This window comes from Phyllobates terribilis, unplaced genomic scaffold (assembly GCF_046119375.1).
Source record: "Phyllobates terribilis strain yellow unplaced genomic scaffold, ASM4611937v1 Scaffold_10__3_contigs__length_209671492, whole genome shotgun sequence".
In the NCBI taxonomy this organism is placed as follows: Eukaryota; Metazoa; Chordata; class Amphibia; order Anura; family Dendrobatidae; genus Phyllobates; species Phyllobates terribilis.
In genome coordinates this window covers 175,980,924-175,994,191 of record NW_027362770.1, presented here as the reverse complement: position 1 = coordinate 175,994,191, position 13,268 = coordinate 175,980,924, and the positions used below count along the sequence as shown (strand labels likewise).

The 13,268-nt window shown below is 49.1% G+C and overlaps 1 protein-coding gene across 4 annotated transcripts in view; it reads left to right on the top strand.

The window, feature by feature from the left end:
* Window positions 1–13,268, top strand: part of AGBL3 (AGBL carboxypeptidase 3) — a 316,148-nt gene that overhangs the window by 257,036 nt on the left and 45,844 nt on the right. For all 4 annotated transcript variants that reach the window (XM_073650211.1, XM_073650213.1, XM_073650210.1 and 1 more), the window contains one exon: window positions 12,280–12,430. In XM_073650211.1, coding sequence (XP_073506312.1) covers window positions 12,280–12,430 — 151 coding nt within the window. The remainder of the gene's footprint in view (window positions 1–12,279; window positions 12,431–13,268) is intronic.

Here is a 13,268-nt window from a genome sequence, read left to right as displayed (position 1 = left end):
TCCTCTCCTGTGTTCGTCTCCTTCCTCTCCTGTGTTCGTCTCCTTCCTCTCCTGTGTTCGTCTCCTTCCTCTCCTGTGTTCGTCTCCTTCCTCTCCTGTGTTCGTCTCCTTCCTCTCCTGTGTTCGTCTCCTTCCTCTCCTGTGTTCGTCTCCTTCCTCTCCTGTGTTCGTCTCCTTCCTCTCCTGTGTTCGTCTCCTTCCTCTCCTGTGTTCGTCTCCTTCCTCTCCTGTGTTCGTCTCCTTCCTCTCCTGTGTTCGTCTCCTTCCTCTCCTGTGTTCGTCTCCTTCCTCTCCTGTGTTCGTCTCCTTCCTCTCCTGTGTTCGTCTCCTTCCTCTCCTGTGTTCGTCTCCTTCCTCTCCTGTGTTCGTCTCTGTCAGGCAAAAGGTATTTCTGCCCGAGTTTTTAAAAATGAGAGATGTTTTAAAAAAGAAAAAAAAAAAACCCCACCCCCTATCTGTTTGTAAGTGAAGACATAGAATTCACTTTTGCTTTCCCCCAAACCAGGAATTTTTATGACCCGCCATAAAACCTCAGTCCAGGGCAAGCGCTGGTACAAACCAGAATATCCCTCCAAAAATCCCATTGTTTAATTGTACAAACGTTTTATGCCAATTTTAATCACGCACAGGTCTGACAGAAACATCGGAACCACGTTTTTTGAATGCTCACCTTTTTCCCATTACAATAGTATAACTTGCATAACTGAGGAAGGACCGGGAACTGAGATAATGGATTCTGAGATTCTGAGCGTCATAGAGGTTTCATATTTAATATCTATCTTCATGAATATTGCTGACGGTCAAGATGATGTCTCCCTCTTGGATGTGGGACCCCCCCACACCAAGATATGGAATCTGAAGGATTTTTGGTCTTCTGCAGCTGGGTGGGCTCGCAAAGCCGAGCCCCCTTGTAAGGTAAATAAGGGGTGTTCCCCAGAGTTTTGGCTGCTTACTAAAAAGCAAATCGGCCATTTTCAGGTCATTCCAACCAGGGACGCCGACGCATGCACTACACGCTGCGTGAAGGAATCAAGTCTAATTTCTGGGGAGCCGTCCCCCCCACAGAATCTGAGACCATCACCTTGTGAAGCAGGTTTTGCTATTACTTATCCCTTTTATTTTAATAACTGTTTATGCATACATGTACATTGTCTCCTTTATAATATCTTGTATATATTTTGTAAACACTGCCCCCCTTTTGGGAGTAAATCATTAATTATTTACCAGTTTTGTTCTTCTTGTCCTATGTCGAGCAAACACGTTCCTCACCCGCTAATTCACGTTACCTACCAGGTACCCGATCCACCTGTTAAGCGATCGGTGGTGGCAGTATACCAGTATTTATGTGATATTGTGGTTTGAGGGTGGCTGGTCGGAGGTATATATACGTTCCTGGAAGGAACTGGTGGTATATATACGTCCTGTCACATCACGTGCCACAATAGTCGACATAAAATAGAGCAGCTGCACCCGTGCTTATCCTCTGTCAATACCGTGTTTGACCAGCAGGATAAGGGGGCGCCCGAGAGCTGCAAGGTCTGACCCAAGAGTGGGTGTTGTTTTCGTGACAAATTGGTGGCAAGCGGTGGGATCATAGGACATTAGTGATCTGGTTTGAGCAATCATTCCTCTCACTAAAAACTTGCACAAAAGTTTTGAAGATCGAACTCAGTGTTTATTAGATCTGAGACAATACTGTATGTGTAGCAGTTACCCCTACCCTTCTTCGTTTTTTCTTTTCTATTTTTATTTTGGTGATCATGGTCGTAGTTGGGGAGTCCTGGTACAGCCAGCAGAAAAAGGACACTCTTGCTGGAATATGTATAACCAAAGGCATTGACCCCCACGGCAAAAGCAAAGAACAAATGATTGCTGAACTGTTACAAGATGCTGCAGAGCCCGTCCGACAGCAGAGCCCTGATGAGGGGGCGGCCAGCCAAGGCCCGGATGGCGCTGCTCCCGGGGTCCAACCGGTGATTGCCAGCCATACCCGCAACCAGGGTAGTGTGGACCCCCACCTGCATATGGCCTTGGAGGAGCTCGCCACAGACAATCATGATGGACGACTGGAGCTGATCCTGAAATTCCAGGAGCGGGCTGAGCGACAAGCCCAAGCTGACCGAGAGGCTGCTGAGCGACAAGCCCAAGCTGACCGAGAGGCTGCTGAGCGACAGGCCCAAGCTGACCGACAACACCAGCTGGAGCTAGCCCGGATTCAGAAGGAGTCGCCCTCTACGCAGACCCGTGAGTCCAACAGTGCCAGCTGCTTTAAACCTCGTCCTGAGCACTTCCCTGTGATGGAAAAGGATGGGGACTTGGACACATTTCTGCGAGGCTTTGAAAAGGCCTGCAGGCAGTATCAGCTGCCCATCGACCAATGGGCAAGATATTTGACTCCAGGGCTCAGAGGAAAAGCTTTGGAGGTGTTTGCTTCCCTCCCTCGAGAGCAGGATGGAGACTATGAGGCCGTCAAGCAGGCCCTGATAAAAAAGTACCAGCTGACTCCGGAGGTTTACCGGAAAAAATTCAGAACCCTCCAACGTGGACCACAGGACACCTACCGTGATGTGGTAGACGGGCTCAGAACCAACTTTGAGCAGTGGATCAAAGGACTGTCAGCGACCACCTTTGAGCAGCTAAAGGACCTGATGGTGAAAGACCAGTTCCTGCATCTGTGTCCGACTGAGGTACGGCAGTTCGTGATGGATCGGGAGCCACCTGATGCCAATAAAGCAGCGCAGATCGCAGACACCTACGAGGCCAACCGGAGACCAGAGGTGCGGAAGCCGGTCGTCGCCAGCTGGAAAGGGGGTAAGCCATCAACCACCATCCCTGCCCCTGCCAGCCGACCTTCCGGAGGCCTTTTTCCCGTTGCCAAGGCCCTGCCTGCATCCGATGCCCGCAGGTGTTATTCCTGCAACCAGACTGGTCATCTCAGCGCCACTTGCCCAGAGAAGCAGAGGAAGAACCCCCCATCCAAGGCCCCAGGGCCTAATGCCTCAGTTCTTTTGGTGGGTGGGCCGTTTGGGAGGGCCTGTGAAAACTTTCAGTCTGTCAGGGTGGGGGACACTCTCACTGTAGGCCTCAAGGACACTGGGGCCGAACGAACCCTCATCCGACCCGAACTGGTGTCCCCTGAAGCGCTTATTCCAGGAAAGACCCTGACTGTCACTGGGATTGGGGGCGTCCGATGCCCCTTGCCCATGGCCCGGGTTTTTATTGATTGGGGTGCGGGGAGTGGGGTGAAGGAAGTGGGAGTATCCAAAAACCTACCTGCAAATGTTTTGTTGGGAACTGATTTGGGGAGGATGTTTGCTTATTATGTCCCTGACACCCCTCCCCGATCTGATATGGTTGGTAAGGTTAATGCTGATAATGTGAATGTCAATGCTTTACATGATGATGATGATGATGATGATGATAATGTTGTAGTATTGGAAGGTGCAGGAGAACTCAGCCATGTCACTCTGCGGGGTGATGTTGCTGAGGATCCCCTAGCAGGAGCAAATGTCAGTGCCAAGGGTAATGGGGAGAGGCACGAGGACCATGAAGCAGGTGGTGCTGTGCCAGTGACCAGTGTCACAACAGAAGGTGACCTGGCTGATGGTAGCTGCCGCATACGTAGCACTGTGCCTGAGGTAATGGAGGATGATGGAGAAGTAGTTCTCATGGCCTCTCAGGCTAATGAGACGGTGTTATTCCCCGGGGAGACGGCCTATATAGCCGCTGTTACCCGCAGTCAGAGTGCCCAGAATGCAAGTAACGCCCTGCCTTCTGGACCCTCCTCGGACAGAGGAATAACAGGATCAGGTATGGACCCAGAGCCGGTCCCAGAGGGTCCTAGTGAGGACGTGGCCTTAACCTCACTTCTGGCTTCCTCCAGCCAGGAGTTTCAGGCAGCTCTGCACTCAGATGCTAGCCTGGAGACGTTAAGGAGCCTCGCTGAGAAGCCCACCTCCGAGTCTGATAAGGAGAGGGTATTCTGGGACCAAGGGAGGTTGTACCGGGAGACAGTTCCCTGTACACCCCAACAGGAGTGGCTGAGGGAAAGACAGCTGGTCGTCCCCTACCAATTCAGGGACGAGTTGTTGCGGATCGCCCATGAAATTCCACTCGCTGGACACTTGGGGGTTAGCAAAACCAAGGCCCGGCTGTCTCATCACTTTTATTGGCCCAAAATGAGGACAGATGTGGTGAACTACTGTCGCTCCTGTACCACGTGTCAAAGAGTGGGAAAGTCAGGGCCGGCCCCCAAAGCCCCCCTGATCTCTTTGCCAGTGATAGAGGAGCCTTTCCAGAGGATTGCTGTGGACATTGTGGGACCACTGGCCACACCCAGCAGTTCTGGAAAACGTTTCATCCTTACCGTGGTAGACTATGCTACCCGGTATCCGGAGGCAGTAGCCCTGTCCTCAATTAGGGCGGATAAGGTGGCGGACGCCCTCTTGGCCATCTTTTCGCGAGTAGGATTTCCCAGGGAGATGCTTACCGACCAGGGGACTCAGTTCATGTCACGCTTAATGGAGGCCCTATGTAAGAAAATGCAGGTGCAGCATCTGGTATCGAGTGCGTATCACCCACAGACCAATGGTTTGTGTGAGCGATTCAACGGTACCCTCAAACAGATGTTAAAAATGCTGGTTGAGACCCAGGGTCGCGACTGGGAGCGTTACCTCCCACACCTGCTATTTGCTTACAGAGAGGTTCCACAGGCCTCGACGGGGTTCTCCCCCTTTGAGCTCCTGTATGGCAGGCGTGTCCGAGGACCCCTTGGGTTGATAAGGGAATTCTGGGAAGAAGAGCCGAGCTCCCCAGGAGTGTCCATCGTGGAGTATGTCATGCGCTTCCGTGACAAGATGCAGACCTTGACGCAGTTGGTGCATGACAACATGGCGCAAGCCCAGGCTGACCAGAAGCATTGGTACGACCAGAACGCCCGAGAACGGACCTACCAGGTGGGTCAGAAGGTGTGGGTGCTGGTCCCCGTACCAAAGGACAAGCTTCAGGCGGCCTGGGAAGGCCCGTACGTCATTCACCAACAGCTCAACCCGGTCACCTACGTGATCACACTTGACCACGAGCGGGGTAGGCGGAAGGCGTTTCACGTTAATATGATGAAGGCTCATCAAGAACGTGGAACCTGCGTCCTACCGGTCTGCAACCTGCCCGAGGATGGGGAGGATGACCCTCTCTTGGACATGCTCGCCCAAGCGAAGGCCAGCGGGTCCCTAGAGGATGTAGAGCTAAGCGACTTGCTATCCGCAGACCAGAGGTCTCAGATGCAAGCAGTGCTGAAACCCTTCCAAGCAGTGTTCACCAACCTGCCTGGCAGGACTGAAGTGGCGGTCCATGAAGTGGACACCGGGAATCATGCCCCACTCCGGCGGACAGCCTATCGAATCTCCGACGAGGTGCAGCATGTCATGCGCCAGGAGGTCGAGGAGATGCTGCAGTTGGGGGTGATTAAGCGGTCCAAGAGCGCGTGGGCCTCACCTGTAGTCCTGGTGCCTAAGAAGGACCGGACCACCCGGTTCTGTGTGGACTACAGGGGGCTCAACGCTATCACCGCCTCTGACGCACAACCCATGCCACGCATTGAGGAGCTGCTGGAGCGGTTAGCCAGCGCGAGCTTTCTCTCCATTATGGATTTGAGTCGGGGATATTGGCAGATTCCCTTGAGCCCCGGGGCCCAGGAGAAGTCCGCCTTTATCACCCCCTTCGGATTGTATGAATCCACGGTCATGCCCTTCGGCATGAAAAATGCCCCTGCCACGTTCCAGCGAATGGTCAACCACCTGCTCCAGGGACTGGAGAGGTACGCAGTGGCGTACCTGGATGACATTGCCATCTTCAGTCCCACCTGGGAGGATCACCTCGAGCATCTGCAGCAGGTGCTCGGGCGCATTCACCAGGCGGGCTTGACCATCAAGCCGGGAAAGTGCCAGATGGGCATGAACGAGGTCCACTACCTGGGGCACCGGGTAGGTGGGGGTACTCTGAAGCCAGAGCCTGGGAAGGTGGACGCTATCGTGTCCTGGCCCACCCCCAGGACCAAGAAGCAGGTGCAGTCCTTCTTGGGCACCGCAGGGTACTATAGACGCTTTGTGCAGGACTATAGTAGCCTTGCGAAGCCCTTGACAGACCTCACCAGGAAGAGCCTACCCCATTCTGTCAAATGGACGGATGAATGCGAGGTGGCCTTTAGGGCTTTGAAGACTGCCCTGAGCAGCTCTCCTGTACTAAAGGCGGTCGACGGCACACGGCCACTCTTAGTACAGACCGACGCCAGTGAGTTTGGCCTCGGTGCTGTACTCAGCCAGGTCGACTCGGGGAACCAAGAACACCCCGTGTTGTACCTAAGCCGGAAACTGCTGCCGAGGGAAGTGGCCTATTCCACCATAGAGAAGGAGTGCCTGGCCATTGTATGGGCCCTCAACCGCTTACAGCCTTACTTGTACGGGCGCCCCTTCACTGTCGTGACTGACCACAACCCCCTGAGTTGGCTGCACACCATGTCAGGTGCCAACGGAAGGTTGTTACGCTGGAGCCTCACACTCCAGCAGTACGACTTTACCGTTCAACACCGCAAGGGCAGCGAGCATGGCAATGCCGATGGGTTGTCCCGGCGAGGGGAGCCTCCCGACATACGCTTGGAGGAGTACCAGAAGGTCCTACCTCCATAGCGCAGTCAAAAAGGGGGAGGTGTCAGGCAAAAGGTATTTCTGCCCGAGTTTTTAAAAATGAGAGATGTTTTAAAAAAGAAAAAAAAAAAACCCCACCCCCTATCTGTTTGTAAGTGAAGACATAGAATTCACTTTTGCTTTCCCCCAAACCAGGAATTTTTATGACCCGCCATAAAACCTCAGTCCAGGGCAAGCGCTGGTACAAACCAGAATATCCCTCCAAAAATCCCATTGTTTAATTGTACAAACGTTTTATGCCAATTTTAATCACGCACAGGTCTGACAGAAACATCGGAACCACGTTTTTTGAATGCTCACCTTTTTCCCATTACAATAGTATAACTTGCATAACTGAGGAAGGACCGGGAACTGAGATAATGGATTCTGAGATTCTGAGCGTCATAGAGGTTTCATATTTAATATCTATCTTCATGAATATTGCTGACGGTCAAGATGATGTCTCCCTCTTGGATGTGGGACCCCCCCACACCAAGATATGGAATCTGAAGGATTTTTGGTCTTCTGCAGCTGGGTGGGCTCGCAAAGCCGAGCCCCCTTGTAAGGTAAATAAGGGGTGTTCCCCAGAGTTTTGGCTGCTTACTAAAAAGCAAATCGGCCATTTTCAGGTCATTCCAACCAGGGACGCCGACGCATGCACTACACGCTGCGTGAAGGAATCAAGTCTAATTTCTGGGGAGCCGTCCCCCCCACAGAATCTGAGACCATCACCTTGTGAAGCAGGTTTTGCTATTACTTATCCCTTTTATTTTAATAACTGTTTATGCATACATGTACATTGTCTCCTTTATAATATCTTGTATATATTTTGTAAACACTGCCCCCCTTTTGGGAGTAAATCATTAATTATTTACCAGTTTTGTTCTTCTTGTCCTATGTCGAGCAAACACGTTCCTCACCCGCTAATTCACGTTACCTACCAGGTACCCGATCCACCTGTTAAGCGATCGGTGGTGGCAGTATACCAGTATTTATGTGATATTGTGGTTTGAGGGTGGCTGGTCGGAGGTATATATACGTTCCTGGAAGGAACTGGTGGTATATATACGTCCTGTCACATCACGTGCCACAATAGTCGACATAAAATAGAGCAGCTGCACCCGTGCTTATCCTCTGTCAATACCGTGTTTGACCAGCAGGATAAGGGGGCGCCCGAGAGCTGCAAGGTCTGACCCAAGAGTGGGTGTTGTTTTCGTGACAGTCTCCTTCCTCTCCTGTGTTCGTCTCCTTCCTCTCCTGTGTTCGTCTCCTTCCTCTCCTGTGTTCGTCTCCTTCCTCTCCTGTGTTCGTCTCCTTCCTCTCCTGTGTTCGTCTCCTTCCTCTCCTGTGTTCGTCTCCTTCCTCTCCTGTGTTCGTCTCCTTCCTCTCCTGTGTTCGTCTCCTTCCTCTCCTGTGTTCTTCTCCTTCCTCCCCTGTGTTCTTCTCCTTCCTCCCCTGTGTTCTTCTCCTTCCTCCCCTGTGTTCTTCTCCTTCCTCCCCTGTGTTCTTCTCCTTCCTCCCCTGTGTTCTTCTCCTTCCTCTCCTGTGTTCTTCTCCTTCCTCTCCTGTGTTCTTCTCCTTCCTCTCCTGTGTTCTTCTCCTTCCTCTCCTGTGTTCTTCTCCTTCCTCTCCTGTGTTCTTCTCCTTCCTCTCCTGTGTTCTTCTCCTTCCTCTCCTGTGTTCTTCTCCTTCCTCCCCTGTGTTCTTCTCCTTCCTCCCCTGTGTTCTTCTCCTTCCTCCCCTGTGTTCTTCTCCTTCCTCCCCTGTGTTCTTCTCCTTCCTCCCCTGTGTTCTTCTCCTTCCTCCCCTGTGTTCTTCTCCTTCCTCCCCTGTGTTCTTCTCCTTCCTCCCCTGTGTTCTTCTCCTTCCTCCCCTGTGTTCTTCTCCTTCCTCCCCTGTGTTCTTCTCCTTCCTCCCCTGTGTTCTTCTCCTTCCTCCCCTGTGTTCTTCTCCTTCCTCCCCTGTGTTCTTCTCCTTCCTCCCCTGTGTTCTTCTCCTTCCTCCCCTGTGTTCTTCTCCTTCCTCTCCTGTGTTCTTCTCCTTCCTCTCCTGTGTTCTCTTTCCTCTCCCGTGTTCTCTTTCCTCTCCCGTGTTCTCTTTCCTCTCCCGTCTTCTTCTCCTTCTTCTCCCGTTTTCTTCTCCTTCTTCTCCCGTCTTCTTCTCTTTCCTCTCCCGACTTCTTCTCTTTCCTCTCCCGTGTTCTCTTTCCTCTCCCGTCTTCTTCTCCTTCTTCTCCCGTCTTCTTCTCCTTCTTCTCCCGTCTTCTTCTCTTTCCTCTCCCGACTTCTTCTCTTTCCTCTCCTGTGTTCTCCTCCTTCCTCTCCTGTGTTCTCCTCCTTCCTCTCCTGTGTTCTCCTCCTTCCTCTCCCGTCTTCTTCTTCTTCCTCTCCCGTCTTCTCCTCTACCCCTTTCTGTCTCGTGTTCTTCTAATTCTCCTGTGTTCTCCTGCTTCCTTTTTCTCATGTTCTCTGTTCTTCTACTGCCTTTTCCTCCCCTGATCTCTTACATCTCCTCCCTTGTCCTCCTGCTTCCTCTTACTCTTCTGTGTCCTCCTTCTGCCTCTTCCTCTCCTCATTTTTCAGTTTCCTCCTTCCTCTCTATCCTGCCTCTCTTCCTTTCCTGTATCCCCCCGATTAGCCTTCCGGCCCTGTACCTGCATGTACCTTTACCCATGTGTCAGACGGCCATGCGGTTCAGCGAGCATGTCCAGTCACTCCAGAAACCCTCTGGGTCATCCCCGGTGTCAGCCGTGTTGTCCTGTGATCGATCCTTTAGATAATCTGTGACAGGAATATTAATGATCGTTTTCCTTCCCCCTTATCTGTTCGGTTTCAGTTTTGCCTTTGGCCGGGAACAAATCTTTCCTTTCTTTAAGCGGTTGCTCCCTCGGCTGATCTACATTTTGTTCTTCTTCTCTGGTGATTCGCGTGTTTAATTTCCTGTCTGCTTTCTCCAGCGTTTCATTACCGGGCTGCCAATCTATTTCATCCCGTGTCCCTAATTCTAGTCCGTCTTATCTCTCCCCCTTCTTTATAATTAGTTCCTTCTCTTGGGAATTATCTACCATCTGTAACTTACATGAATTCGGCTTTGTTACGTGCCGACTTTATTTTTTCTTCTTTTATCTGTTTTCCTGTCTTCCTGTATTGTCAGACTGTCCTTATTCTCATATCTTAATCCAATCTTTTCGCCACCTCTTCAGTTCTCCTTATCAGTTTATCTGTCTCCTACTTAATTTCTGTCCCAAGGATATTGTTTCACCTTCATGGTTTTTATAAAGAAGCCAAAATGTTATCACACGGAGCCTAATTTACTCCTTTCAAGTGGTTTTCTTTTTATTATCTCCCTTGTTCTTCCCTCTTATTTTTCGCTACTTCTCTCTAAATCTCACATGCTTTTTTTGTACTTTTCTTCCTGCTTTTTACTCTGATTTGTCTTTCCTCTTTGCTCTTAATTTTATGTTCTCTTCTTCTTTTTTTCTGCTTCCTCATACTCTTTTGACTCCATTTGTTCTTACTTTCCTGCGCTCTCCTGATCCTCTACCGCCCCAGTGTAATTTTTTTCACCTTTTCTTTGTACTGATGTCTCTTTTCCTTTTCTGTTTTTACCCTTCTGATTTCCTCTTTCTTTTTTTGTCAGTCCGTTTTGTATTTCTTTCCTTTTCCACTCTTCCTCTTAGGCTGTGTGCCCACGTAGCATTTTTCAAGCGTATATGCTGCGGAATTTCCGCAGCGTAAACGCTTGAAAAACGCATGTATATCCGCACCCCATGGTCCCCAATGGGATTCCGCAAGTTCTATGCACATGCTGCGGATTTTTCCGCAGCGTTTATGCCGCGTTCAAAAATCCGCAGCATGTCATTTAATTTTGCGTTTCCGCAAGCGGAATTGCCTTTGTCCAATGCATAAAAAACGCAAGGCAATTCCGCATGTGGAAAACGCGTGATAAACGCGCGAAAAATGCGCGATAAACGCGTGCGGAATTCCGCATGCGTTTTTCCGGGAGAGGACTTGCATTTATGCAGCAGAAATTTTCTGCTTCATAAATGCAACGTGGGCACATAGCCTTACCCTCATGTGTCCTGCTATCTCTAACTTATCTGTTTTATGCTTTACTCTTTTTATCATTGTTTTTGTCCCGCTGCTCATTGTTCATCCTTTTCCTTTCACTTCACATGTTTTGTTCATCAACTTCGGTGTTTTCTCTTAATTTTTTTAATCCTTCCTTTTACCATTTTTCTTCTCTTTCTCTCATCTTTTGTTGTAGCCACTGTACCTACTCTTCATCGTTATTTTCCATTTTAGAGGCTGACTTGCAGTGTATGTATCGCGCTTTTTTATTTTCTGTGTCCTCTTACTTTTCTCTGACTTTCCTTCTGTTCTTCCTCTTTATTTTACATTCTGTTTACTCTCTCTTTTTTTTACCTTATGCTTTTTCTTTACTCTTCAGTGGTCTCAGTCAGCTTCCTCTTATTTTCTGAAGTCATCCTTGTGTCCTTCCTATGTCTCCTACTTTTCTGTGTACTTCTGTTTCCTACTCATCTCGTGGTTCTTTCCTATTTCTCTTACTTTCTTATGTTCTTCTGCTTCCTCTTAGGTCTCTGTGTCGTTCCTAGATCTCTTAATTTCCTGTATCTTTTTGCTTCTTCTTCACCTGTGTTCATCATAGTCCTTACTTTCCCTTATACCTTTGCTGCTGCTTCTTCTCCTGAGTCCTTCCAAATTCATCTACTTTGTGCCGTTCCTAGTTCTTACTTTCCTGTATACTTCTGCTTCCTCTTCCTCTATGCTGTTCTTAGTTTTCTTACCTTCCAGTATCATTCTGCTTCCTGTTCCTCTGTGCCGTTCCTAGTTCTTACTTTCCACTACCTTTCTGCTTCCTCTTCTTCTCCTGTTTTCTTCCTAGTTCTTACTTTCCTGCATACTCCTGCTTCATCTTCATCTTCCTTGCTGTTCCTAGTTCTCTTACTTTACAGTATCTTTCTGCTTCCTCTTCTTTTGTGCCATTCCTAGTTCTTACTTTCATACTTCCTCTTCTTTTCCTGTTTTCTTCCTAGTTCTTACTTTCCTGCATACTCCTGCTTCATCTTCATCTTCCTTGCTGTTCCTAGTTCTCTTACTTTCCAGTATCTTTCTGCTTCCTCTTCTTTTGTGCCATTCCTAGTTCCTATTTTCCGCTACCCTTCTGCTTCCTCCTCTGTGCTCTTCCTCTCCTGTATCTTTCTGCTTCCTCTTCTCCTGTGTCCTTCCCAGGTCTCTTATTTTCCACTACCTTTCTGCTTCCTCTTCGGTGTTCTTACTTTCTTGTACCTTTCTGCTTCCTCTTCTGTGTTCTTCCTAGTTCTTACTTTCCTCTATCTTTCTGCTTCCTTTTCTCCTGTGTCCTTCCTAGATCTTAGTTTCCTGTGTCCCTATGTATTACCATACTTTTCCTCTATGCTTGTGCTGTCATCTCCTCTTTTCTGATGTTGTCCCTTTTACTACACCCCCAGTCTGATCTGTCTCTTCTCCCTCCTCCATCTTCTGTTATAGTCGCTCTCCTCACTCTTCGCTCTTATGTGCCATTTTAGGGTCTGAATTGTACTCTTTGTATCCTGTAGGTTGGAAGGAGTCTTATTTTATGTGTTCCCGTGTGGGTGGCAATTGCAGCCCCCTCAAGCCCGTGTCTCTGCACAGCTGTGAAGAATCTGACAACACTCTGGTGTTCGAGTCTCGATTCGAGAGCGGGAACTTGCAGAAAGTGGTCCAGGTGTAAGAAAACATGTCCTGACGCGTGTATCTTGTCCTTTCTCTGCAAAATTTTTAAAATATAAGATATAGTAAAACAGAGACAACCTTTCTAGATAGCATACGCACCTCCACTCCAATCATTGTCTATGTGATTGCACTCAGCTGGTCCCATAAACAATGAATGGAGTGCTGACGCATGCCTAGCATTCCCTGTTCTCAGGATTCTTAGGGGTCCTAACCATTAGCCAATCAGAAATGCTGTGTCACCTTAAAGAGGACGTGTCACTTGCTCAAAAAAATTTACTTAAATACCTTGTAAAAATCCCTCAGTTCCACTGATTCTGCCGCTCTTTTCCGTTTTGCGTTACGTAGTTCCATTGCAGAGATATTAATTTGTTGATTTTGGAGCGCAGTGCGTGAAATCTCCGCTTGCAGAACAACTTGGCGTTTCTTTTTCACAACCTTCTTTGGGGGCGTGCACTTTCACACCGCCTTTCCAGACACTGCCAATCACAGCTCGACAGCTGTTCTTGCACCCGAGCTCTGATTGGCGGCATCTGGGAGGGAGGGGAGAAAGTGCACGCCCCCAGAGAAGACTCTGAAGAAACGCCCACGTTGGTCTGCAAGCAGAGCTTTCCCATACTGCGCTCCAGAAGCAACAAATGTGAATATCTCTGCAATCGAGTGACGCAGAGCAAAACAGAAAAGAGCGGCAGAATCGAGAGAGCTTAGAGATTTTTAGGAGGTAACTCAATTTGTTTTTTTTGTTTTCTTTTGTTTTTTTATAAAAACTAGTTTGATTAAAAAAAAGAAAGAAATATATATATATATATATATTTTTTGCCGAAAAGTGAGCGAT